Source organism: Dasypus novemcinctus, chromosome 4 (genome assembly GCF_030445035.2).
Source record: "Dasypus novemcinctus isolate mDasNov1 chromosome 4, mDasNov1.1.hap2, whole genome shotgun sequence".
NCBI lineage: Eukaryota > Metazoa > Chordata > Mammalia > Cingulata > Dasypodidae > Dasypus > Dasypus novemcinctus.
In genome coordinates, this window is record NC_080676.1 from 92497437 (window position 1) to 92522256 (window position 24820).

Here is a 24820-nt window from a genome sequence, read left to right on the forward strand (position 1 = left end):
ATCTCTGTTCCATTCAGAAACTTTGCCTTAAAAATTGGGCAGTGATGTTTTTCTTCTTCTGGTTGATGTGAAAACATGCAAATCTTTTACCCTAAAGCTCAACCATTAAAGTTGTTCCATAAGAAATTAAATATTTTTAGTATAGTTTGAATTTCAAGTACTTAAATTGTCTTTACAGACAAAAATATTTTATTTTAAAAATACAGTCTTTTAACACTGGAGTCAGTGGATAATTCTTTTTAGGAATAATTTAAGGTGAAATTCATGAAACATAAATTTATTTTAAAGTGAAATAATTGACATTAAATATATTCATAAAGTTGTATAAATCGAATTCTATCTAGTTCTAAAACATTGCCATCACTCCAAAGTAAAGCTTCTTACCTATTAATCAGTTTCTCCCCTCAGCTCCTGGCAAATCACCAATCTGCATTCTGGCTCTATGGATTTACCTATTTTGGATATTTCATAGAAATGGAATCATAGACACCTAACATATTGCGTCTAACTTCTTTCATATAGCACCCAATTTTGGAGGTTCATCCACATTTTGTAGTTTGTGTCAGTACAAAACTTCATTTATTTTTACGGCTGGATGATATTCTAGGTATATACAATTTGCTTATCCATTCATCCGTTGATGGAAAACTGGGCATTTTTTACCTTTTGACTACTGTGAACAGTGCTACTATAAACATACATATATATGTACTTTGTTTTTTTTGTTTTTTTTTAATTTCTCTCCCCTTCCCCCACCCTGCCCTGCCCCACTCTGCCCCGCCCCAGTTGTCTGTTCTCTGCGTCCATTTGCTCTGTGTTCTTCTTTGTCTGTTTCTGTTGTTCTCAGCAGCACGGGAATCTGTGTTTCTTTTTGTTACATCATCTTGTTGTATCAGCTCTCCATGTGTGCGGCACCATTCCTGGGCAGGCTGAAATTTCTTTCACGCTGGGCGGCTCTCCTTAAGGGGTGCACTCCTTGTGCAAGGGGCTCCCCACCACGGGAACACCCCTGCGTGGCAAGGAAGGAGGAGACCCAGGATTTGAACCATGGACCTCCCTTGTTGCAGACGGACACCCTATCCAGTGGGCCAAGTCCACTTCCCTACATGTACTTTGTTTGAGTACTTATACCTCTGGGCATATATCTAGGATTGGAATTGCAAAGTAATATGGTAATTCTACATTTAAATTTTTGAGGAAAAACCAAATTTTCCACTGCTGCTACGACATTGGCATTCCTACCAGCAATGCATGAGGATTTTAATTTGTTCATATCATCACCAATACTTGTTATTGAATGTGTTTTTTTAATAGTGAAATGGATAAATGGATAATTCTTATCAATGTCTTTTTTCTATTTACAAAAATAATGCATGCTGATTGTAGCAATTTCAAATATTACAGAACGTCTGACATAAAAAATGACAATCCCAATAATCCCTTCTTCCATTCTCCCCATTACTATACAAAAATAGTATCATTGCATACATATTGCTCTGAGACCTTCTTTTCCACTTAAAAATATACCTAAGCTCTCTTATCATGTGAGAATATGTTGATCTACTTAACTATTTTTCAGTGGCTACAAAACATTGCATTGTATGGATGCACCACAAGTTTACTATCCAATTATCTATTGCTGAATATTTGGGCTATTTCAACTTTTTCACTATTTCAAACAGTAATTATTTCTTATTTTCTAAAGATTTTCATATTTTGCTATGTTTTTACGTTTTGTAACTTTTATACTTTCTTTAATGTATTTCATTTCACTTCATAAAACTGATTACATCTTATGTCTTGGACTATTATGTATATATTGAAAAAGAAAGTAATTTTCTTTGAAACATTCTGTTTTTAGACCCTTTAATTAAACAGATCTTTTTCAATAATTCTGAATGAATGCCTGTCGAGTGTGAAGAAAACTGAATGAGAGGAAGGTTGTCACCTAGTGTCAAACTATTGCTCAAGTGGATTTCTCCTCTTAAAGAATTTTAGGGCTTTATACTCCAACTTATGGTCCTAGCAATCTAAGTTCTTAGGTTCTAGGTGAATCATTGTTGCTAGTCAACCGCACAAGAGGTGGAGACATAAAACAGAATGTTGCCAATTGCAATGACAAATACAATTCTCAAGAGAAGCAGCCCCTTTTGGAGGACCAGATTCTTTTTCTCACCCAATGTTCACGGGAAGCCGATTTAAAATTGGAATGTATTATTACAAAGTCAATAAAAAATAAAAAAATTAAAAAAAAAAAATAAATAAAATAAAATAAAATAAAATTGGAATGTAATTTGGTGAGTAAGTAAACACAGCTTGAAGAGTTGACTGGAGGTTCTCCAAGTCTTCAGTCATCAATCTCTAACTGTACACAGAATCTACCTTTGCTCGCTACACAGACCACCTGGGGTTGGACATAAACAATCAAAATGTTTTCTCTCCAAATATCCTTCAGTTGAGTCCCCAAAGAGTGCTCCCTCCCTATTAATACATTATTTAATTTTATTTTAATTAAAACATTTTAAAAGTGGTCATTATAAGAAGCCAAATAAATATATATATATATAAAGTTAATATTGAACACTTTTGTCTCTACCCTTTTTTCCCATGTGTGTTTGTCTTCTTTGCTTACATCTGTATTTATGTTCCTCCCAAAATTCTTTCACTTTGTGCCTTTCTCTTCTTATTTTGTGTCTTTGTATTTCTCTTGCTCACTTCTCTTTCTCTTCTTACTCCCTATCACTGGTTGACCAAAATGTATTATTAAAGTATATTTTGAAATAATAGTCTTGTTCAAGATATCACAAAAGTTGAGAAAGACCCTAATCACTTCCATTTTTTGAGAATCAATGTATATTAAATATTGAAGAAATGCGTGACACCAAAAGTATAGAAGTTTGATATTACTTATGAATTCCAAAATGAGAGATTATGTTTGTAAACTGGTCTGTTCTTCTGGGTGTGATCCCCTTTAATTCATCTGAGATGTCTTTGATTAAATTATGTTAAGATTAGGGCTTGATTTTGACCATGTCAGGAGGGGTGAGTCCCCACCCCCTTGGTGGGCTATGTAAATGGGCACTCACTCAAGAAGACTCACAGAAGATACACAGAAAAGATGAGAACTTGGTCATTTTGGTCCTGCCACGTGACAGAAAGAAGGCTCAAACAGCTGGAGAGAGATAAGCCATTTGCCTGATAGTTTGAAGTTGAAGAGAACAAAGCACCTGAACAGCTGAGAAGGCCAAGAAACAAACGAGCCCTATGCCAGCCTACAGCTGAGATCAGAAGAAGCTGGGCCCATGGAACCTTAAGAGGAAGAGGGAAGGAGAGACGAGGGGAGATCACCTGCCATCTTACTTCAACATATGGCAACTGACTCTGGTGAGAAACTAACCTTGAGTAGGACTCTTTAGGGCCTCATAACTGTAAGCTGGACCCCCAATAAATACCCTTAATAAAAAGTCAACAGGTTTCTGGTAATTTGCATCAGCACCTCTTTGGCTGACTAATAAAAGAAGTTATATAAATTTTCAGTATACTTGTAGAAAATGTTTACTTTTTAAAAAGTTGCATGATTAATATATCTTTCCTTTAATTCTGATAGTGTATCTCTACTATATGTATAACTTCATTAGGAAATAATTTTAAATGTCTACCCATGAGGCTAGGTGAGCATGTGAAATCTCAATCTCTTGGTTTCCTTTGTGGCAGTCCCTGTTCTTATGTATCATGAAAACTGTATTTACCTTGGGAACAAAATTAACTACTCTTTTACCTCTTCTTTCTTCACATTTGAGTGACTAACTCTTTCCCTATGTGTTTAGAGATTTCTAGGTTAATTGTTTGTCTTATCCCCAGGGTCAAAAACACATGTGCCTATAGGCAAGCACAACATGAAAAATCTAAAGCCACCAAAAAAATACAAGGTCACAAACTCACAAGAGAAAGAATGCGAATAGGATCAGTGTCGATGTATTTCTGGGATTTCAAGACTTCCCAATATTTACAGGGCATTCACAATGCTGAGTCTTAATGAAAATAATTTCCATTTGCCCTTCTGAACATACTCTGTAAATTTTGTACTTCAGGAAAGAGGACAAGCAGGTTCTCCGATCCATTTCTGAAGTGTTTGTTGGCACCTTGATTGAATTGACTCTGAGGGTGCAAATGTTGCACCTCTATCTTCATTTCTGACTGTATTTTTCTACCACAACTTTAGGATAGCTCGGAGAGCTGACCTTCCAACTCTTATCATTATATTTTTCTGTTATGAGAACAAATGTTTCATACCATGAAGGCAGGTGGTCCATCAATGCCTTTGCAACTCTAGGCTGACGTTAGAGAGGAAGAAATAAAAGAGAAAAAGCCTGTGCTCAAGATCAATACACACTGAATTCTCCAGATACTTTAACTTAGTATCATATTTGAGATTGGAAACACTCAGAAATAAGGAAATTGCACAGTTTCAACCATAGCACAGCATCAGTTATATTTTCTTTTCCTTTGATATACTCAGATGAAAGGCAGACTTGTACGAATGCAAAGTGTTATTACCTACCTTTTCTTTGAAGCTACAGTTATTTAGTAATCATTGTCATTTAAGTTTCTCTTACTGTTCTACACATGGCTATGCTTCTAGCTGGGGAGGAAAGCAATTCTTAACATAAAAGCCACCCCTATTTCAGAGCTGCATACAATTTAAAGCCATAAGAAAGTGAATTATATTTAACAAGACTTAAATCTTCTCAGTAAAATTGCATACGGACTGCAGAATTAAATTAGCCTGCTTTTATAAACCATCACTCTAAAATCCCTGAGATGGTTATCTATCTAAAAAGACCTCATTGTACTCATGCTTTCTATTCCCTGGATCACTGGGGGGCTAGAGCAAAAAAATCTCTTGGGGGTAAGGGGGCATCATTCACATCATACCCGCTTCCCCTGGAGATAGGCAGTGCAGCAGGACCTGGCAGGCCCCATGTGGAAGATGGCTTGGCAGGGTCAAGGCTGAATGACAATAAGAACACCAATAGGGGACTCTGACAGTGGTACAGGTGAGAAGAAATGTGAGCCCAAACCCAGACATTACCTGTGAGGATGAAGATGAGGAATCAGAGCTGTTTAGGAAGAAGTTTTAGGAGGTGGGCTCTGTAGGACTTAGTACCAGACTGGAAAGGGTACTGAGGAGGAAGAACTACTTCAGACCTGATGCTGGGAACCACAAGAATTGTCTCAGTCACTATTTCTTTTCTAATTCCTTTGGGTTTTCCACCCATTAGTTCCAAGTAGGTCTTATGCTCTTATGCTCACCAAGTATATTACAGGGCTGGTCCTTTTCACCAGTTGAAATTGGTTCCATGGATCCTACAGTCTCTCAGCCGCCTCTTCCCCAGCAAAAGGCCAGCGAACAACTTGGGAAACAATCACTAATAAATCTGCAGGCACTATTAGGCAGCTTTGGTGAAGGATGTACACAAGCAGGAAGCAGATGTGGCTCAAGCAGTTAGGTGCCTGCCTACCACATGGGAGGTCCAGGGTTCAGTTCCTGGTGCCTTCTAAAGAAGACAAGCGAGACAGCAAGGTGACATGATGGGCTGGCGCAGTGAACTGATGCAATAAAATGACACAAGATGATGCAAAAGATACAATGAGGAGACATAAGTGGGGTCCTGGGTTCAGTTCCTGGTGCCTCCTAAAAGGAAGACAGGCAGACACAGAGAGCACACAATGAACAGACACAGAGATCACATGACAAGCAGACACAGAGAGCAGAGAGCAAGCACAAACAATGGGGGGAGGGGGATAAATAAAATAAATCTCTAAAAAAAATAAAAGGAAAGAATATACCTTGGCAAATATATGAAATGTCCTCTACAGCAGTGATATATCTCTTTGAGTATTTTAGTTTGCTAAGCTACCAAAATGTAATATATCAGAAATGGGCTGCCTTTTACAGTGGGGACTTATTTGCTTTCAAGCTTACAGTTCTGAGGCCATGAAAATATCCATATCAGGGCATCATCAGATAATGCTTTCTCCCCAAAGACTATTGGCAATCCTGGACTCCTCTGTCATATGGCAAGGCACATGGCAGTATCTGGTCTCTCCATTTTCTTCTGGGTTTATTGCTTCAGCTTCTGGCTTCCTTAGGTTTTCGTTCCATATTCATACCATTTGCAAAGGACTCCAGTAACAGGATTAAGACCAAGGCCTTCACCTTACTGAAGTAACCTAAGCAAAGCAAAAGGCCCTTAACTTTCCAAAGGTCTCACTCACAATAGCTTTACAACCACAGGAATGGGTTAACTCTAAGAACATGATTTTCTGGGGTCACCCAACTTCACATCAACACATGGAGTATTGATAGATATTATTTATCTTGGCTTCAAAAAGCACTGAGTCTGCCCTAAATAACATATTTGAAATAAACTAAGGACACAAAGCTGCAATGTGTATAAAATGCAGATTGTGGTCTCCAGGGGAGTCCGCCAGAGAAAAAGAATGAATTGGGACTGAAATCTAGCCACAGAGCCACTTGCCAAGCCTTCTGGCCTTACTCAGAGCGTCATCAGTGAGGAGTAAAGGAACTTTAATTGGTCCACTAGTGTGGATGCCTTTCCCCAGTTTGTCAACCCCAAAGTGGTATCTTTTGCAAATTTATGCAAAATTTCATGTGCACTTGTGATTTCCCTGGCATCAGAATACTTTGGCACTTAATATATATATGAGTGCCAGAGGACAGAAGCCTCATAACCATGGAATGAAGGACTGATTCTTTCTGGAACCCAATTAATTCGGAGGTGGGCATGGGAAATGCTAGGAGAAGGAAGCGAAAGGAAGAGTATGTTAAGTGTTAGGTGAAATTTTCAAGAAATGTTATGGTTTTAAACAAATATATTGTGGAGAAGTAGGAGCCTGTGACCACCCCCACCCGAGGGAAAATTCCACAGCCCCCTAACCGCATATCTCTCGCTTCTGTAACAAGCTTGCTTGACTGTAAAACCTTATCTCAAAGCCTCCTCTTGTAGAAAGTCTCGTCAGCCCCTGCCAAAAGACCAACCTGACCCAGACCCTTGTAAATAACAAAAACTCCCCAACCGCTTGTCTCCCATGATGGAATCCCCAGCAATTAATTAACCGTAAACATCTGCTTCTGTACGTGCTTGCTCGCTGAGCTATTGCCCACCCCCGAACCTAAAGGCCTATATAAGTAAATTTCCCCCTCCACCCAGGGTTTCTCTCTCCTCTGTGTATGGAGCAGTCCCCACGTGGCTAATAAAGCTCTCAATTGAAACTTTATTCAAAGTCTGAGTCTGGTCAATATCGCTGGTCTATAACAATATCATACTCATAAATTAGCATCATGGAAGATCTGTAGAACTTGAAGCTTATACAATTTTAGAGGCCCATTTTTAAGAAAAATATAAAATTATGAATGCAAAATTGCTAGGACCCTCACAGAACTCTGGAATAGACCAACGTAAGTAAAGGACCTATAGCTTAATCAGTTTCAAAGTTGATGGTATTTAATTCAATGACACTATGTCTGCTTACATTTTTAACTTCCGGCTACTGTGAGATACTTAAGGACAGGAATCTTTTTTTTTAATCTCTAATGCCTAAAATTTGATGGGAGGGAGGGAGGGAGGGAGGGAGGGAGGGAGGGAGGGAGGAAGGAAGGAAGGAAGGAAGGAAGGAAGGAAGGAAGGAAGGAAGGAAGGAAGGAAGGAAGGAAGGAAGGAAGGAAGGAAGGAAGGAAAGGGAAGGAGGAAGGAGAAAAAACAGGAGGAAGGTAGTGTGATGGGGACACTTTATACACAAAGAAATAGGAATTATTTTCGTGGGGTATTAGCTGTTCTTCTATCTACCTCATATTTTTCTCTTAAAGTTTTCACAAACCTGATGTCTACCTTACTTTCTAGATTTTGTTGTAAATGACTCACCTGTTTTCTAGAACAAAACAACCCACTGACCTGAAGCCCATCCAGAGGACGATCCTGATGATGGGCTGCTCCATGGAGCCCCTCGGGGAAGTGCCCCGTGGGACCATCGTGGGGCTGGTTGGCGTGGACCAGTTCAGGTGAAGACGGGCACCATCGCCACCTTCGAGCATGCCCACAACATGCGTGTGATGAAGTTCAGCGTCAGCCACGTCGTCAGGGTCACCGTGGAGGCCAAGAACCCCGCCGACCTGCCCAAGCTGGTGGAGGGGCTGAAAAGGCTGGCCAGGTGGGACCCCAGGGTGCAGTGTATCCTCGAGGAGTCCGGGGAGCACAACCGCGGGGGCCGGTGGGCTGCACCTGGAGATCTGCCTGAAGGCCCTGGAGGAGGGCCACGCCTGCATCCCCACCAAGAAATCCGCCCCAGGCGTCTCCACCGGCCAGACGGTCAGTGAAGAGTCGAACAGTGCTCTGCCTCTCCAAGTCCCCCAACAAGCACCACCGGCTGTATACAAAGGCGCGGCCCTTCCCGGCTGGCCTGGCCGAGCACAGCGACAAGGGCGAGGTGTCTGCCCGCCAGGAGCGCAAGCAGCGGGCTCGCTACCTGGCCGAGAAGTACGAGGGGGACGTGGCCGAGGTTCGCAAGATCTGGTGCTTCCGGCCCGACGGCGCCGGCCCTAACATCCTCACTGACACCACCAAGGGCGTGCAGCACCTCAACGAGATCGAGGACAGCGTGGCGGCCGGCTTCCAGGGGGCCGCCGAGGAGGGCGCGCTGGCGGAGGGAAGGGCGGGGTGTCGGCTTGGACGCCCACCACGTGGGGCCGCCCGCCGAGGCCGTCCACCGCGGGGCGGCCAGATCACCCCACGGCCCGCACTGCCTCCGCGCCAGCGCGCTCGCCGCCGGCCCGCCTCGTGGAGCGCACCTACCTCGTCGAGATCAGTGCCCGGTGCAGGTGGTCTGCGGCCTTCACCGCGTCCTCAACAGGGAGCGGGGCCACGTCCCCGAGGAGTCCCAGGTGGCCGGCACCCCCACGTTCGTCGTGAAGGCCTACGTGCCCGAAGGGAGAACCCTTCGACAGCAGCAGCCGCCCCAGCCAGGTGGTGGCAGAGACCCGCCAGCGCAAGGGCCTGCAGGAGGCCTCCCCGCCCTGGACAACTTCCTGGACAAGTTGGAGGGGCCCGTGGGCGCTGCCCTCTCCCGCCCGCGGGGCTGGCACCACGAGACTGTCCAGACACGGGTACCCTCTGCCTGAAAGGTTTCTGGCGCCTGCCCCGCGCTGTCACTCAGCGTTAACACTCGATGTAGTTTCTGCTGATATTTATTTTAGTAGGTGGAGAGGCAGCCGCCACGCCCTATGCGCAGGAACTTATTTGGCAAGCAGGGTGGGGTTGGGGAGGGGCAGCCAATGCTTTTTTTTTCCCCCCATTTCATCGGAGGGAATTTCAAATGTCCAAAAAAAAACTAACAGTAAATAAACGCATTAAGAGTTTTATCTGGGTGAATGGCCTGTAGCGGATTTGGGTGGCTCTCACTCTACGGACAGGAACTCCAGGGCAGGAAGCCCTGTGTGGCGTCTCCACGGGCCCCTCCGGCTGTATCAGTGCCATTGGAATAATACATTTACATGGTGGTGAAAAATAAAAACCAAAACCAAAAACAACCCATTGATTTGCCGCTATAGAAGACACAAAAAAGGTAATGATCACATGGTGATTATTATTTTAAGAAAAGGTGTGTAAAATTCTAGTTCATTGGTTAAAATACTGATCTCTTGGATATGGAGAAATCCAGGATATGAGAATACACTACAGGTAAACATAAATTAGTAAATTCATATCTGGATATGAATTTAGCAATATAATTAAATTAAATTTAAAATAAACACAGCTTTAAGACATCCAACATGCCTCCAACAAGCCTCCCGCAGCCACACCTCCTTCCAAATCTCTCCAAACCCATCAAATATGAAATGATGGCTATATCTGATCATATTTTGTCTTCTGTGAATGAAGATTAATGATTTTGGAAGACTCATCACCTCCAGGTGAACTAAAGGCCTCGTTAGCTCAGCTTGTTTTATTTCATCAAATTTTTTTCTAGAAAAAACACACACAGACACAAAAAAAAAAAAAAGAAAAGAGAAGACATAGCAGGAAAACCCCACATCTATCAATTTGGTATCCGTTTCCAATAATCTAATAATTGAAACATCCTCCATTGATCCAACATGTGCTGTGCCAGACACTTTTTGAAGGGACAGGTGAAAGTCTATGCTACTACCTCCACAACCCTCTGACCTAAGGAATATTATTTTCATTACATGACTTTACTGAGGAAAGGCTGAGACCTGAAGAGGTTGGGTAACTTATCCAAGGTCACACAGCTAGCAAAGGGAGGATGGGGGATAAATCCAGAGTCTGGCTTTGGAATCTGTGCTCTAACTACTCCTCACTACCCATCCAGTCACCAGCATCTCATGCCTAAAACTACTTGTCCCCTAACTGTGTTTACTCTACTTCTTTCTCCTCAGAGGTCTTTACAAAATGCTCATCACACACCCACAACTCCACCTTAAATTTTTCAGTGTTTCTCCATTGCTTGTAGCCTGTCAAAAGGCCTACCTATCCAGACTCAGCTCACACACCACCCTTCCCTAGTGGAGCTCAGCCCGCAGCCCCTCTTCTAGTCCCTGAAAAGAGCTGGGCTGCCTCAGCAGTGTGGTCCCCTGCCACTGGGGGGCTGTCCCTTCCCGTCCCCTATTCAGTTACTTTAATTCCCCTTGTCCTTCAAATATGACCCTTTCCTGACTTCCCTGGTGAGATTAAAAAAAGGCTCTATTGTAGGCTATCATACTTTGGGCCCCTTCCTGCTTGTCAACTGTCACAACTGGATAGTTTGCATGGGTTTTAACAATATGTGTCAATAAGTATAATACCTTTAAAAAGCACATAGGATGCCTGTATCTTTAACTATTGATGTTAATTGATTACCTCACTTCTCTACCACATTATAAGTCCATGAGGGCAGAATCCTTGTCTGTTTTTGTCCATCATTGTATCTCCAAACTGAGCATATCACAGGCATTCAAATACATTTTTAAAAAGATTTATTTATTTATTTCCCCTTCCCCTCCCCCCTTCCCCACCCTGCTATTCTTGCTGTCTGTGTCCATTCGCTATGTGATCTTCTGTACCTATTTCTCTTTTTGTCTTCTCATCTTTCTCCTCTAGGATTCACCAGGATTCGATCCTGGGTACCTCTGATGTGGAGAGAAGTTCCCTATCAATTGCACCACCTCAGTTCTCAGTCTATACTGTGCTTGACTCTCCCCTTTGTCTCTCCCCTGTTGTGTCATCCTCCTCCTGGGTGACTCACTTGTACAGGTACTGGCTCACCACACAGGCACTGGTGTGGGCATTGGCTCACCACACAGGCACTTGCACGGGTACTGGCTCGCTGTGCAAGCACACCTTCTCTTCTTTTTCACCAGGAGGCCCCAGGAATAGAACCCAGGTCCTTCCATATAGTAGGTGGAGGCCCTATCACCTGAGCCACATCCTCTTCCCTCAATACATTTTTGTCCAATAAATGACAAAATAAGAATTTAATAACATGAAAAGAGCAAGAAAGAGTTTTTCTTTTGACTACTGAACACTTGTAAGGTCATTTTATGCATAGAATTATTTGTGTTAGATATTTCCCTAAAATAATAATGAACTTAATTATTCCCATTTTACATTTGTGAAACTAAAGCATAAATGCATTGTACTTTGCCCAAGATTGCTAATGACCCATTACAACTCCACAAGTCTAACAAAAAGATAACTGACATTATGCTTTGTTAAAAGAGCGTAGTAGTGGGAAGCAAATGTGGCTTAAGCAGTTGGGCACCCTCCTACCATATGGGAGGTCCCAGGTTTGGTTCCCAGGGCTTCCTAAAGAAGACAAGCAAGACAGCGAGCTGACACAACAGGCTGGTGAGGCAAGCTGACTCAGCGACATGAGGCAATGAAGAGACATGATGAGGAAACGCAATGAGAGACATGACAAGCAGGAGCGGAGGTGGCTCAAGCAATTAGGTGCCTCCCTCCCATACAGGAGGGAGGCCTCCTAAACTGCCAGGTTCAGTTCCCAGTGCCTCTTAAAAAGAAAACAAGCATACAATGAGCAGACAACAAGTGCAAACAATGCGGGGGGGGGGGGGGGGGGCAGGGGGAAAGAGAAATAAATAAAAAATTTTAAAAAAGAATAAAAGAATATAGTAGTATTATTTCAATTATATTCAAACATTTAGAATTAAATTGTACAAAGACTTTTTATATAGGACATCACTAACCCAGTTTTTAAATGGTTGGTACAATTATTTTAGAATTCTGTTCATCAAAATGGTGGTGGGTGTAAGAATTCTAAATCATAATCCCAACAACACATATTCCATCTATTTATACACAAATTACAGATTGTATTTTACCCAGGATTAGATATTGAGATACAATACCTAGGTATGTACTTAATTCAGAACTCAGGAATGTTACCTACAAGTATACTGAGAAAGGAAAAAAAAGATGACTCTGTCCAGCACTTTAAGTATAAACTTCAAGTAGTAAATGTTTATTGGATGTTGCCTAAAGGTGTGTGTAAAGAACTGAGCAGCCAAAGTTCCAACACAGTCTCACAGAGGACCTCAATTCTGAACACTTGATTTCTTCTTCTGTGTCTTTGGGTCTTGCACAGTCCACTATTTTTCATCTCCTTCTCCACTCTTGGGACCCATTTACTTTCTGTTTACAAACCATCCTGTGAGGAGATCATTATATACTCATCATTTTAGGGCAAGCAGTAAGATGCCGAAGGAAAAAACAACAAAGAACAACCAGCTGTGTTACCTGACAAGGAGGGCTTGAGTTTCACAGTCACTGGTTCCTGATAGGGGAAATTCCTTCAGTTCTCATCTCTGATCCTAGACAGCCAGAATGGGAATGATCTGAGATTGAGGTAATTTGCTTGTTTGCTTGTTTCCTTTTATCAAATTATTTTATTAACTATTTATTTGTTTGTTTGTTTGTTTATTTAAACAGGATTACAGGAAAAATTGTGCAGAAAGTACAGAGTTCCCATTAAGCACCCCCCCCTTCCAAACTGCTTTCCCTATTATTAACATTTTACCTGGGTGTGGTATATTTGGTGCAAATAATGGACCAATATTATTGTTATTATATTATTAACTAAAGTCCCCAGTTTACCTTAGGGTTCACTCTTTCTGTTGTACTGTTCTGCTGCAGTTTTTTTTCTTCTTTTGTATTCGGGTAACAAAATGTACAACATAAAATTTCCCATTTTAGGTGGCGGACTTGGCCCAGTGGTTAGGGCGTCCATCTACCACATGGGGGGTCCACAGTTCAAACCCCAGGCCTCCTTGACCCGTGTGGAGCTGGCCCATGCGCAGTCCTGATGCACTCAAGGAGTGCCCTGACACGCAGGGGTGTCCCCTGTGTACGGGAGCCCCACGTGCAAGGAGTGCGCCCCATAAGGAGAGCTGCCCGGCGCGAAAGAAAGTGCAGCCTGCTCAGAAACAGTGCCACTCAACACGGAGAGCTGACACAAGATGACGCAACGAAAAGAAACACAGATTCCCCTGCCGCTGATGACAACAGAAGCGGACAAAGGAGACACAGCAAATAGACACAGAGAACAGACAACCTTTCCCCTGCCGCTGACGACAACAGAAGCGGACAAAGGAGACGCAGCAAATAGACACAGAGAACAGACAACCGGGAGAGGGGGAAGGGGAGAGAAATAAATAAAATAAATACATCTAAAAAAAAGTTTCCCAGTTTAACCACTTTCCAAGGTTCAATTCAGTAGTGTTAGTAACATTTATAATGTCATACTACCATCAACACATTCATTACCAAAATTTTGCTAGCACTACATACAGAAACTCTGTACCAATTTAGTTCCTGCTCTTCCTTCAAACTATTTTTATGAGAGAACCTTGACCTTGTTTGCGAGTCAGTAATTTAGGAGCTTAAGATGCAGAATCAGACAAACTTGGACTTGGTTTCCGGTTACTGTGCAATGAAGTCAGTTACCTCTGAAATTTTCTGCATACTTTGCCATTTAGAAAACGGGGAACAGTAACAAAATCGCTATAAACGTTTAAACCTAGAGTTTGGTACATAACAAATATTCGTTAGACTTTAAAAGCTATTTATTAATATTAGTTGTTGGCAGATGAGGAAGTGCCAGTTATCATCAGTACAGATGCAGTTTTAATTGGTTAGGTAACTTGCTAAAGAACTGAAACACACATGGTACATGAAGATGATTTAACTTTGTTTAAGCTGGCAGTCCAACTCCCTGAATTCTATTGTTTCTACAAATTCATTCATTAAATCCCCTCACACGCTGTTTTTCAGAAGTTTCTAGTAAATTTAGTTTCTTCCCTTGGAATTTTTCTAGAGGAGTTTCAGACTACCTAATTTCTCCATAATCACACCTTAAATAATGATGGTAAAAAGTTCACAGAAAAGAAGAAACTATATTAATAATTCAGCCAAACAGTAGTCACCTCATGAATAGGAAAAGTACACAATCTTAGCATTCGCAAATTGTGGGGGAGGGAACAGAAGGGGAGGAGAAAAAGAAGAGTGCCTTTGGGTGGCAGGAAGTGGGAGGAGGCTTTTAAAAGCGCAATCTCGGGCTAGTGTCCTTTTCGGAAGTAGAAGAATTTTCTTTTTATCCACTCAACTTTTCTGACTATGGAGAATGCAAAAGGCAAGGAGGTAAATACAATTTTAATGGGTTTTCTTTCTCTCCTTCTGGGTCTCCTCACCTTTCCCTCTCCCCCTGAGAACATTTTATCCTTCTTTTGAGGAGAAAAGAATTCACCTTAGAATTTGCTCCTTTCATTGAAAGAAAAAAACAGAGCTCTGGACATGATTGTAGTCTGATATATAGAAGTGAGAAGATAAATAGGGAATGGGGTTTCCTATTTTGGTTCTGAAGAGTAGCTTTGTTCTGTCAGAGTTGGGGTCAGAGGTAACGAGAAAAGAGCAGTGAGGAAAGATTTTAGGAAGAAATAATTTGAGCTGAGGTTGGGAATAAACGTGACTCCTGCATTTCCTCAGACACAGAAGGCCCTAAACCAAAGGACCTGGCTCTAAATTTGTGTACTTTTCCCAGGGTTTATAGGCGGAAGAAGTAATCAGGAGCCAGGCTCAGTAAAGGCACACTGCCAACTGAACTGGGAACCAAGGGTGGAGGGTCTTGTGACTGGTTCCATATGTAGGGAAACCTGACAGCGCTCAGGGCTTCTTTTTCTTTTTTCTAGAACAGGGTCATTTCTCCCTCTCAGTTTTAAGATTTGTGAGAGGCCCCAGAGTAAGTATTTTGTGTGAGGTTTATGCAAATTAAAATGTTAATACAAATGTAAAACGGCTATACAAATGTTAATTCCCCCCCCCCCCACCCTCGCACCTTGGTGATGATAGAAAGGTCTTAGATTTGGAAGGTAATTGACCTGGGAGTTAATTTATATGTAACATTCTTTCCTGTGCACTCCGAGCCTCAATTTCAGCATATGAAAAATAAAGTAATAAATTGTCACCAAACTGTATGAAGTTTAAATTAAGATAAAAACACTTAAAACTCAATAAGTGATATATGATAAAGGCTCAATAGATATTAGTTTCTTAAATGTATCCCCACTGCCCTTCCTTTCTTTGACTCAGCCAGTATAATTTGAGTTCCTACACTGAAAAGGAAAAAAAGTCAAATGGAATCATTTGCAGTCAGATGGAGCATTGATCAAATTATACAAGCAAATGTTAAATTGCAACTGACAAGTGGTGGGGATGGGACAATGTTTAGCAGAAAAATGAGTTATTCTGTAAGTTCTAGAAAGTTTTGTTAGATGAAGTAACACTTGAAGTAAGATTCTGAAAAGATCCAGCAAGGTTTAAGAATATAAAGGGGAGGGGGGAGGGGAGATATCCCTTCAGGCCAAAGTAACGTTTGGAAAGGAAATTGGCTGGACTTACGGCGTGGGAGAGTAGGTGAGCTGGAATGGGAGATTAGGGACTGGTAAGGTATATTAAGGACATTTATCTTCTTGCTAAGAGCAACTAACCATTGGGAGAGTGTAAGGTTTTGATAGCATCCCACAGGCAGTGGTATTTGTACTAATTTATTTGGAAGGGGTCACAAATGAAAGAAGAGGGAATATCACCTTTCAGGGAAGAGAGGATGGATAATAGTGGGTGATAAAAGGCCCCCAAAGCAAAGCCCATTTCCTTCTACTTGGGTTTGTACCCATATTTCCTGTCTTTTCGCACACTTTCAAATTGGCACTCTATTTTTCCATCTTTGCTTCCCGATCTTATGAATGAAACAAAATATTAAGATGACAGTCAGGGAAGGATCCACTCCACCAGTGGAAGTTTAATGACTGCGTTCTTGGTGCCCTAGACGTTCATTATCCTAAGGCAGGTAGTGCATGTTGTGGGTTGGACACCATGGAGGAATACTGACCAGCCTCCTCCCTTCCCAGTGGAACTCCACAGAGAAGTTGGGGGAAGAATGTGTGACTCTCAAATTTGAACCTGTGTCAGTAGAAACAGAAGAGGAACAGTGGGCTTCCAGCGAACCTAGCACATCAGGTTTACCAAGAACCTTGACTAAGGGCACCAAGCGGAAAAAAAATGTGAAAGATGACAAAGGTAAGAGGTCCACAAGTCCCACCTACCCAGGTCTAAGACAGATAAAGTAGAGAAGACATTCCCACCCTATAGTCTGCTTTTATAAAGCCCACGTTTCTTTGAAGTCCTGCTTAAATCACACCTCCGTAAAGACTTTTGGTCACCTTTGCTATAAATGATCTATTTCTATCTCCAAATGCCCGCAATATATTGGTTCTGATACTCATTTTGCCTTCACTTGCCATTTGAAATTAAGGATCCTGAAATAGCAAGTGCTGCAATGATTTGGGGGGTGAACAGCTGTGTAACTTTTAAATCCCTTTGCTGACATGCTACTTCCTCTAGTCTGAAGAGAGGACAGGCAGTGCTTGCCCTGCTGAGTTGGGAGTAGGGATGCAGTAGAGGGATGGTTGTAAGTTATATTGAATAATTAGGAAAAACAATTTATACTGCTTGACAAGTAATGTGTACTGAGTAAACCCCAGCCTTTATTATGTCTGTCTGCTGGATGCTTGGTACGTGGAATTGTGCTCAGTGTCTTTCCTAAATGAAGAGAGTTTGTGTGTGAGGCAAGCAACTCTGCAAACACAATGAGATGAACTGAAATGGTGGAGCTAAAGGGAGCAGCTTTCAGTGAGATGGGGGGTGCTGCCCTGACTGGGTGCACTGGCAAAATTATGGGTCGTAGTGGTTGTTTGTATAGCACTATTGGGTGATCTGTTTTTTTCTGTAGCATGAAGACAAGGCATCACTGAGTACTTATGATTTCAATTCTAAGTTTTCCATCAGTCCACTGGGATTACATTAACTATTTGATGTTAACAGTCTTTAGCACACCCACCTGGATTCTGTGGGTTGGGGGCCCATGAGGGAGAAAGTTTATGTGAATACTGGGGGCTTCAAGGAAGGCAAAATGGATTTAGAAGTATCAAGTCCTAGGTTTAAGATTTTTGCCCCTTGAAGGCTATGTGATTTTTATTAGTCAAAAGGACAAATACTCTATGATTCCACATACATGAAATATCTAGAATAGGCAAATTCATAGAGACAAAAAGTGGATTAGAAGTTACCAGGGGCTGGTGATAGGGGATGGGGAGTTTTTGCTTAATAGGTACAGAGTTTCTGTTCAGGGTGTTGAAAAAGTTGTGGTAATGTATGGTGGCAATGGTTACCCAAAATTGTGACTGTAATTCATGTCACTGACTTAACCTAAAAATGGTTAAAATGGCTCACTTTATGTTAAATACATCAAAAATTTTCAAGTTAATGATTACTAATTACATCATTCTCGGTCAGCCTCCTGCTCACAAGAGAATGATTCATGCAAAGGCAGCCCAAAACCTCGGAAGAAGATACCAATTCCTCCATTACCCTCTAAACTGCCGCCAGTCAACCTGCTCCACCGAGACGTCGTGCGGGCCTGGTGCCATCAGCTAAAGCTGAGCACCAGGGGCCAGGTGCGGTGGAAGAGGGGGGAGGGTGGGGAATGGATGCTACCTAGAGCAAGTGTGGGAATTTCACTTCATTATTAACACATTTTTCTCCTGTCTTAGAAATTAGAAGCCTACAGGCGACTCTGCGAATATGCTTACCCAAATCAAAAGGTGAGTAACTTGTAGGAAATTTGGCAGAGCGGAAAGCGCAGTACTTATTGCGACTTAGCCATTTGCCATTGAAAATTGAGCAGAGAAACTACCTTAGCAGCCACAAATTTCCTGGGCTCTTCCCAACCCTCTTCCTCCTTCCCCATCCCTAGTTTTGAGGAGGAAAATACTGCCCCCCCCTTTTCATCAACTCTGGCAAACAGTAGAACAAATAAGGCTGCACTTCTGATGGCACTTAATCTTTCAAATTCTATTTGTAGGATATCCCTGTCACAGCAAAGGATGCCAAGATCCAGACACGGTCCCAAAGAAAATCAAAGTGGGAAATACCTCTGGAAAATTCTGAGAAAAGGAATATGTCTTCTGAGGGCACTGACCCTGCAGAAGTGGCTCCTCCCTCTGAGGAGGGCGTATCTGCCCTTGAGGAATCCAGTCTTCTTGAGGGAGTTAATACAGTCGTGGTGACGACTTCTGCCCAGGAGGCTGTGTTGGCCTCCTGGACAAGAATTGCAGCTAGGGCTGGGAGAATGGAGGCAGTGGAATCGCCACAAGAAGCCTCTGGTAAGCCCAACATTACCTGGTTCTGGCACGTTTAAGAAAGTAAGGTTAATTGACACTAACTCTTTAAAAAGTTAAGAGTATATCTAAATCACCTGGAGGGTTGGTGATTGCTGGGCCCCTGCCACAGTTTCTGATTCGGTTCTAGGTAGAGCATGAGAATTTGCATTTCTAACAGTTTCACAGGTAATGCTGATGATGCTAGTCCAATGGCCATTGTTGGAAAGCGAGTGCTCTAAATTACTGCTGTCATCAAAAGGAGGGATAACAATCTGTGTAGCCTCTTTGCCCTCGCCTTTTTAAGAAATGAAAAGTAAAGGCCGGTTGTAAAACCAACAGTCTTGGTTCAAGCTCTGGATCTTTTGGCATTTGCTAGAGTGGCATCAACACATTGCTTATTCTAGTCCCAAGTTTCCTCATCTATAAAATAGGTTAAGAATAATAACTACACCATACATTGTAAGAATAACAAAAAATACAAATAACTGTAGAAGGACATGCTTAGCAAAATACAATGCCTCTTATACTTGAGACCCCAGAAACATTTCCTGCCAGCCTTCTCAGCCACTTCTACTATGTGCCCACTCATAGCTATAGAATTTTCAACTACATTTTTTTTTTCAATTTTTGACAGAGACTGTTGCATTCTTTTCGAAAGAGGAACAGGACAAAATAAAAATTCAATTGACTTTCCAGGGCTCATATCTTGCAGCTGGCACTGAAGAAGATTGTAGAATTCAAAGGTGACTGGTTATGAGGCAGTCTAGGACATTAGCACTTGGTCCTGGTGTGTTCATGTTTAGAACTCTTTCCTTCCCCAGGGGTCAGGTGGTGTGTGGTGCATGGAAGAAGTCTCCCTGCAAACACAGATGGTTGGGTTCACCTGCAGTTTCATGCTGGACAAGCCTGGGTCCCTGAAAAACAAGGGAGAGTGAGTGCACTCTTCCTGTTACCTGCCTGCAATTTTCCACCCCCGCACATGGAGGACAATATGTTGTGCCCCAAATGTGTTCAGAGGTAATTAACTGATGCTTTTCTGGAAACTGAAAGTGGGTATCTGAGTTATTTGTGGAGAAGAGGAATCTTAATTAGCATATTACTAACACAAGTTGTTAGGAAAGGATTTCAAGAAAATTATTACTCACATAAATTTATTCCCAGGGAAAGAGCATTTACATATCAATGCTTAATGCTTCTACCTGGAGACAAATAATTCTGGAAAAACAAATATTGTGTGTTTATCATATTCCAAGTATATGTACTACACAGAAGTCATGACAGGAAAACAGCCTCCAAGTAGCCTACAATCAATGGGGTTGACTTAGGATGTTAAGCAGCTCGAATACCGTGATGGCTAGCACCTCAGTAGAGGCTGAGAGATTATATATTATAAAGTAAGTACTTAACTCAGTTTGCTTTCAAGGTGGTAAGAAACCTAAACTGAGGGCAGAATTGACTAGATGGAAATGAGGGCTGAAAAGCCATTTTTCCCTCTAGGGAGCAGCACCATGGCTGTGAAAGAACTTATGATAAAGTAGAAATTGCAAGCTCAGTGTGACAGAATATGGTTGTATATGGTTGGAAAAGAATTTCGTTTTCATTTATAAAATAAGCATAATGAGATCTATTTGAAGCTATTGTGAAAATTAGATCAGTTAATGTATGTAAAGTTCTAGCACTGTGTCTGGCACATAGTATTCATTCAAAAATTTTATGGTTATTATTACAGTGAGCAAAGTCATAAAGCTGGAAATAAACAATGTATGCCAAGAAGCAACAAGAACAACAACTCAGATTATTTTAGCTCAAGGTGAACAGTACAGAATTTAAGTAGTATCATTAGTTTGAGGTCAAATTGCAGAAAGCCGTGTTGGAAATTTAGATCACCCTGTAGGCAACGGAGTCCTTTTGTTAGGTTTTATTAGTTAAATGATGTGATCTACAAAGAATCTTAGTAATCACCCACAACTAATTTTAGAAATACAATTATGAACAGAAGAAAGGCTACAAAAGGCTTTTCTCTCTAGAGTTCCAAGGCAAATTGAAATCCACATATTAATGACAATGATTGACTGGTGGAGAATAGACCTGGGGGCAGGGGCCTAATAAACCTGCTGCTCTCTGCATGAACTATACTGGCTACATAATTACAACTCCTATTTCTAAATAAGAACAATGTAGAATTTCACCAAAGTTGGTAAACCTGGGGAGAGTGGGGTACCGATTTGAAGAAGCAGCATTAGACTAACTCCTGGATCTCGGTCCTGTTTCTGCCAATGATCATCTTAGTTACTTTGCACATGTGACTTAAATTTCTGTACCTCAGTTTCTACCTCTATATTAGCAAATTGGACCAAGGAGTAGGTAAATATCAAATATAACTTTCAATTAAGAAATCAGTAAGAATTATATGCCTATTTAGGAGCTTTTATTTGAAAAGGCCATTCGATTGTTTTATAGAGAACCCATCAAGAAAGCTTTTAAAGGAAAATGCACATATGTGCATATGCAAAGTTGCAAACAATTTCCAAGAGTGGGGCCAAGAGTCTGAAGTCAGGCCACCCATTATCCCTTAGGAAGAAACTGGGGTTTAAGTGATGGGCCATTGAAGGATTTTAAGGAAATGAACTGCTGAGAAGGGGTTGTAGGGTATAAGATTGGGGAAAATACTTTGCATAGATTTTAAGTGCTGAGCACCTTCTGTAGGTGCTAAAAGAGATCTCTGGCCTCTAGGTGATTTTTGGTTTTATTTAAATACTAATGTGAGTGAGATTTCCTAGGAATTTGTCATTGAAGACCTAACTTTTAGGAACAGCAATATTTTAGGGGGTAAGGAGGTGAAAAAGACAGAAAAGGAAGAGTTGAGGAGAAAAACTAGAATAGGAAGCTAACAGTAAGAATTTGCATGGGGAAATTGTCTGAAGTTATCTCATGAAGCTGAAGAAGGTATGAAAAATATACTTCCCTGGATGACATGAGATTCAAAGCAGTAAAAGAAGCAGAGAATTCGGTGTTGGCATAGTAAGGGGAGGAAAAAAGAAGAGACTGCAATTGGAGGTCTTTTCTGAATGCTTAAATGGAAATATTAGGTAAAATAAAGGGAGTAAAAGGAATTTTTGTTTTGTTTTTGTATTGCATATGCTCTGGCTTCTTAGTTTAGGAGAGAAGCCTATGAAAGGGAGGACAGAAAAAAGAATCCCTCTGAAGAAGGGGCGGTGGCACAGCTCAAGTTGGGCTTCTAGGCACCTGACCCCATCTATTTTTCTAATTTGTTTGGGTTTTTTTTTTGTTTTTGTTTGTTTTTGTTGTTTCTGTTAAATGCTCTGTTTGCTTGCTGGGGACTGGCTTCTGGCCTTAGGGTTACTGAGCACTAGAGGTCAGGGCAGCCCAGCAGAGTTTAGTGGTCTAAAGGGGGTAGGCCACTCAGCGATTCCCCTTCCACCAGCCCATGAGGTGTGGCAGCCCCTAGGGTCCTGGCACAGCTGCCAGTCAGTCTTTTAATCCCACATTCAGGCCATAGGGCAAAACAGGAAAAGTTATCCAGGACCTCACCTGCCCATAGCCTGCACAAAACAGGAACATCCTTTAGACATGATAAAATGATCTTCATTCCGTAACCCCACAGCCTTATGATTTCCACCCACCATACTAAGGTTTTAGGGTAATTTCACTGACATTCTGGTACTGTTTTCTAGGCTATTTTCAAGGATGCAATTTGATATTTCTTGACTGCTACCTTTTTAAAAACAAATATTTCATTTACTTTGTAGGAACAAAGTCTTAATGAAAAGCCTCCAATGAGATTACAATACCAGGAAAAGGGCACTTCATGATTGCAATTGATGGTGGAAAAGGTCCACAATCGACTATGGTGGCACCGACAGCTGAGCCTGGGACCCCACCACGCCCTTCACGGTCCCTGCTCACAGGGCACACAAACTGGTGGGTTGCAGATTTTACCCTCAGGCCCCAACAGTGCCTGTTCCCCCTGTTGGTTGAGATACAGGAGACTCTTATGTTCAAAAATGCAAAATACATTTTGCAAATTACTATTCATACCAGTTTAATAAGATGAAAAAGTTGTCCATAATATCTACCCTCCTGAAATAGAACAGCTCTTTTCAGTGGGGCATACTTCAGCTGACCCTTGTGGAGTTGACTGAAGAGGTAACATAAGTTTCCGTCTGTACTGGACTTCCATCTCTGAATACTAACTGCTTTGGGAACTGCTACTTTTTAATTATAAGTGTAGTGACTTCAAACTGTTGAATATTTTAAGCTGAAGGGAAAGCTGTTATTCCTCCCCCGTCCCTGCCAAAAACATGATTCCTTTTTAGTTTTTTTTTTTTAATTTTTAAGTTTAAAAAAAAATTTCTACGTGATTCTTAAATACAAAACAACATTTTTCCCAAAATTTATTCTTCATTCAGGCTTCTGGGATTTGGCTCTGGGATCAAAGGTCCTTTCCCAATTATTATTAATGTATTTGTTTCAAAGAAGTATCAAGAACAGAAAACATGTTTTTTTTTTTTTCATGATTCATTTTTAAATTTTTTATATACTAACTAAATTTATAGCCATGTGAATTTTGGAAAAGACCTGATACTTTTCATTTAGCCTGTGTGTTTTTTTTATGGCAGTTTCCTATATTTTATTATTATAAGTAAGGGAGGTTTATTTTTATTTTTATTTTACTCCTATGAAGATATAAGAAGTAATGCAGTAGAGGAAGTGGTAAAGTTGGAAAGTTTGTAGCCATCATTGTATGGATTGTTTTGGGCAAGAATTCTCTCAATAAATGTTAAAGCTAGAGAGGAACGTTTGCTGAGAGACAGGCTATTTCCACAGTCTCAACAATGAGTCCTGAACCCAAGTACCACCACTTAACTAGGTTGTGGGGGGGGCAATTTACTGAACTTTTCTATTTGTACATTTCCCCATTGTCCTAGGGCTGATAGGATTGAATGAGTCAAAATGCAATAAGAATGACATCTAAGTCTTTGTATCTATACAATGTGGCTTATTACATAGCCACTTTAGAGGGGTTTGTGAGGATAAATGGTTAAGTTATGTGAAATAGCCCTGGGTATGGTATATTATAATGTTATTTCAATGTTATCAGTATTACCCAGCACATAATGAGGACTCCACAGATGTTAAAGTAGTATAAAAAGAAAAAATATGTGTGTATATAGAGGTGTGAAATCTCAAAATATTAATAAATCATTATGGACCCACTTGTATCTTCACACATGTATATGTTTTTACTTTGATCTCAAAACTGTTCAGCTGTTCTAATAAGACTTAAGTATTACCCCTAGTCCTTGGCTTTCTGGCCTAATGAAGGACCACAACAGGACTTAATCCAACTGAGTGGGATAGAAGTCAAATCTGAAAAGACCAGTGCAGACCTTGTCAGGTAAGGAATGGCCCAGCCACTCCACTGGAGATCTCAGACAAATGTCTGTTTCTGTGAAAATGAAGAAGGAATTTGGGAATGTGAAGACTCCTTCAGTGCAGGGATCAAAAGTGAGAAATCACAATGTGATCATTGTAGAATTTGCATCCAGTAATGAGGAATAATGATCTTCCAAAATTTGGTTCTGGAGTTTTCAAATAGACGGGGGAAAATATTTTCCGACCCAAGGGTCACCCTGGGATAAATTTGTCCTATCCGCTCTGTACTTGATGCTGTGTGTGTGTGTGTGTACGTATGTATGAGCATGTGCATATTGGTGCAAATTAAAAAACAATAGTTCCTCAAGCTGCTTTAGTTCCCAGGCCTGCCAACCTTACTCTCCATAAGTGATTCTTCAGGGAACAAAACTCTTTCCAAGTTTTAAGTTCTAATAGGAGAGTAGAAGGAGAAGGTGGTACTATTATAGGGTGGATATTCTTGGGGCCAGTAAAGGAAAGAAAGGGAGGACTGGGTAAAAGTAAGGGAGAGGTCAGAGGAGCGCAAAATATGTTGAACTTTAAGCCAATGGCAGGATTTTAACTTTTTTCTCAAAA

At 41.3% G+C, this 24820-nt stretch overlaps 1 protein-coding gene and 1 pseudogene across 1 annotated transcript; both read left to right on the top strand.

Annotated features, from left to right (window-relative positions):
- Nucleotides 1–7937: 7937 nt before the first annotated feature.
- Nucleotides 7938–9199, top strand: LOC101429948 (elongation factor 2 pseudogene; annotated as a pseudogene).
- Nucleotides 9200–14649: 5450 nt separating this feature from the next.
- DPPA4 (developmental pluripotency associated 4) lies at nucleotides 14650–24343 on the top strand. Its single transcript, XM_004479557.5, has 7 exons — nucleotides 14650–14732; nucleotides 16499–16667; nucleotides 17943–18103; nucleotides 18200–18250; nucleotides 18511–18811; nucleotides 19630–19825; nucleotides 22579–24343. Exons 1-7 carry the CDS (start codon nucleotides 14709–14711, stop codon nucleotides 22607–22609), a joined length of 933 nt encoding a protein of 310 aa, XP_004479614.1. The 5' UTR covers nucleotides 14650–14708; the 3' UTR covers nucleotides 22610–24343.
- The last annotated feature ends 477 nt before the right edge of the window (nucleotides 24344–24820 follow it).

What these genes read in the sequence shown, in the direction of transcription:
- DPPA4 (XM_004479557.5), top strand. Translation starts at nt 14,709, where the DNA reads ATGGAGAATGCAAAAGGCAAGGAG. An exon ending in AAATGTGAAAGATGACAAAG is followed by an intron (nt 16,668 to 17,942) that starts GTAAGAGGTCCA and finishes ATTCTCGGTCAG; the next exon opens with CCTCCTGCTCACAAGAGAAT. An exon ending in ATGCTTACCCAAATCAAAAG is followed by an intron (nt 18,251 to 18,510) that starts GTGAGTAACTTG and finishes TTCTATTTGTAG; the next exon opens with GATATCCCTGTCACAGCAAA.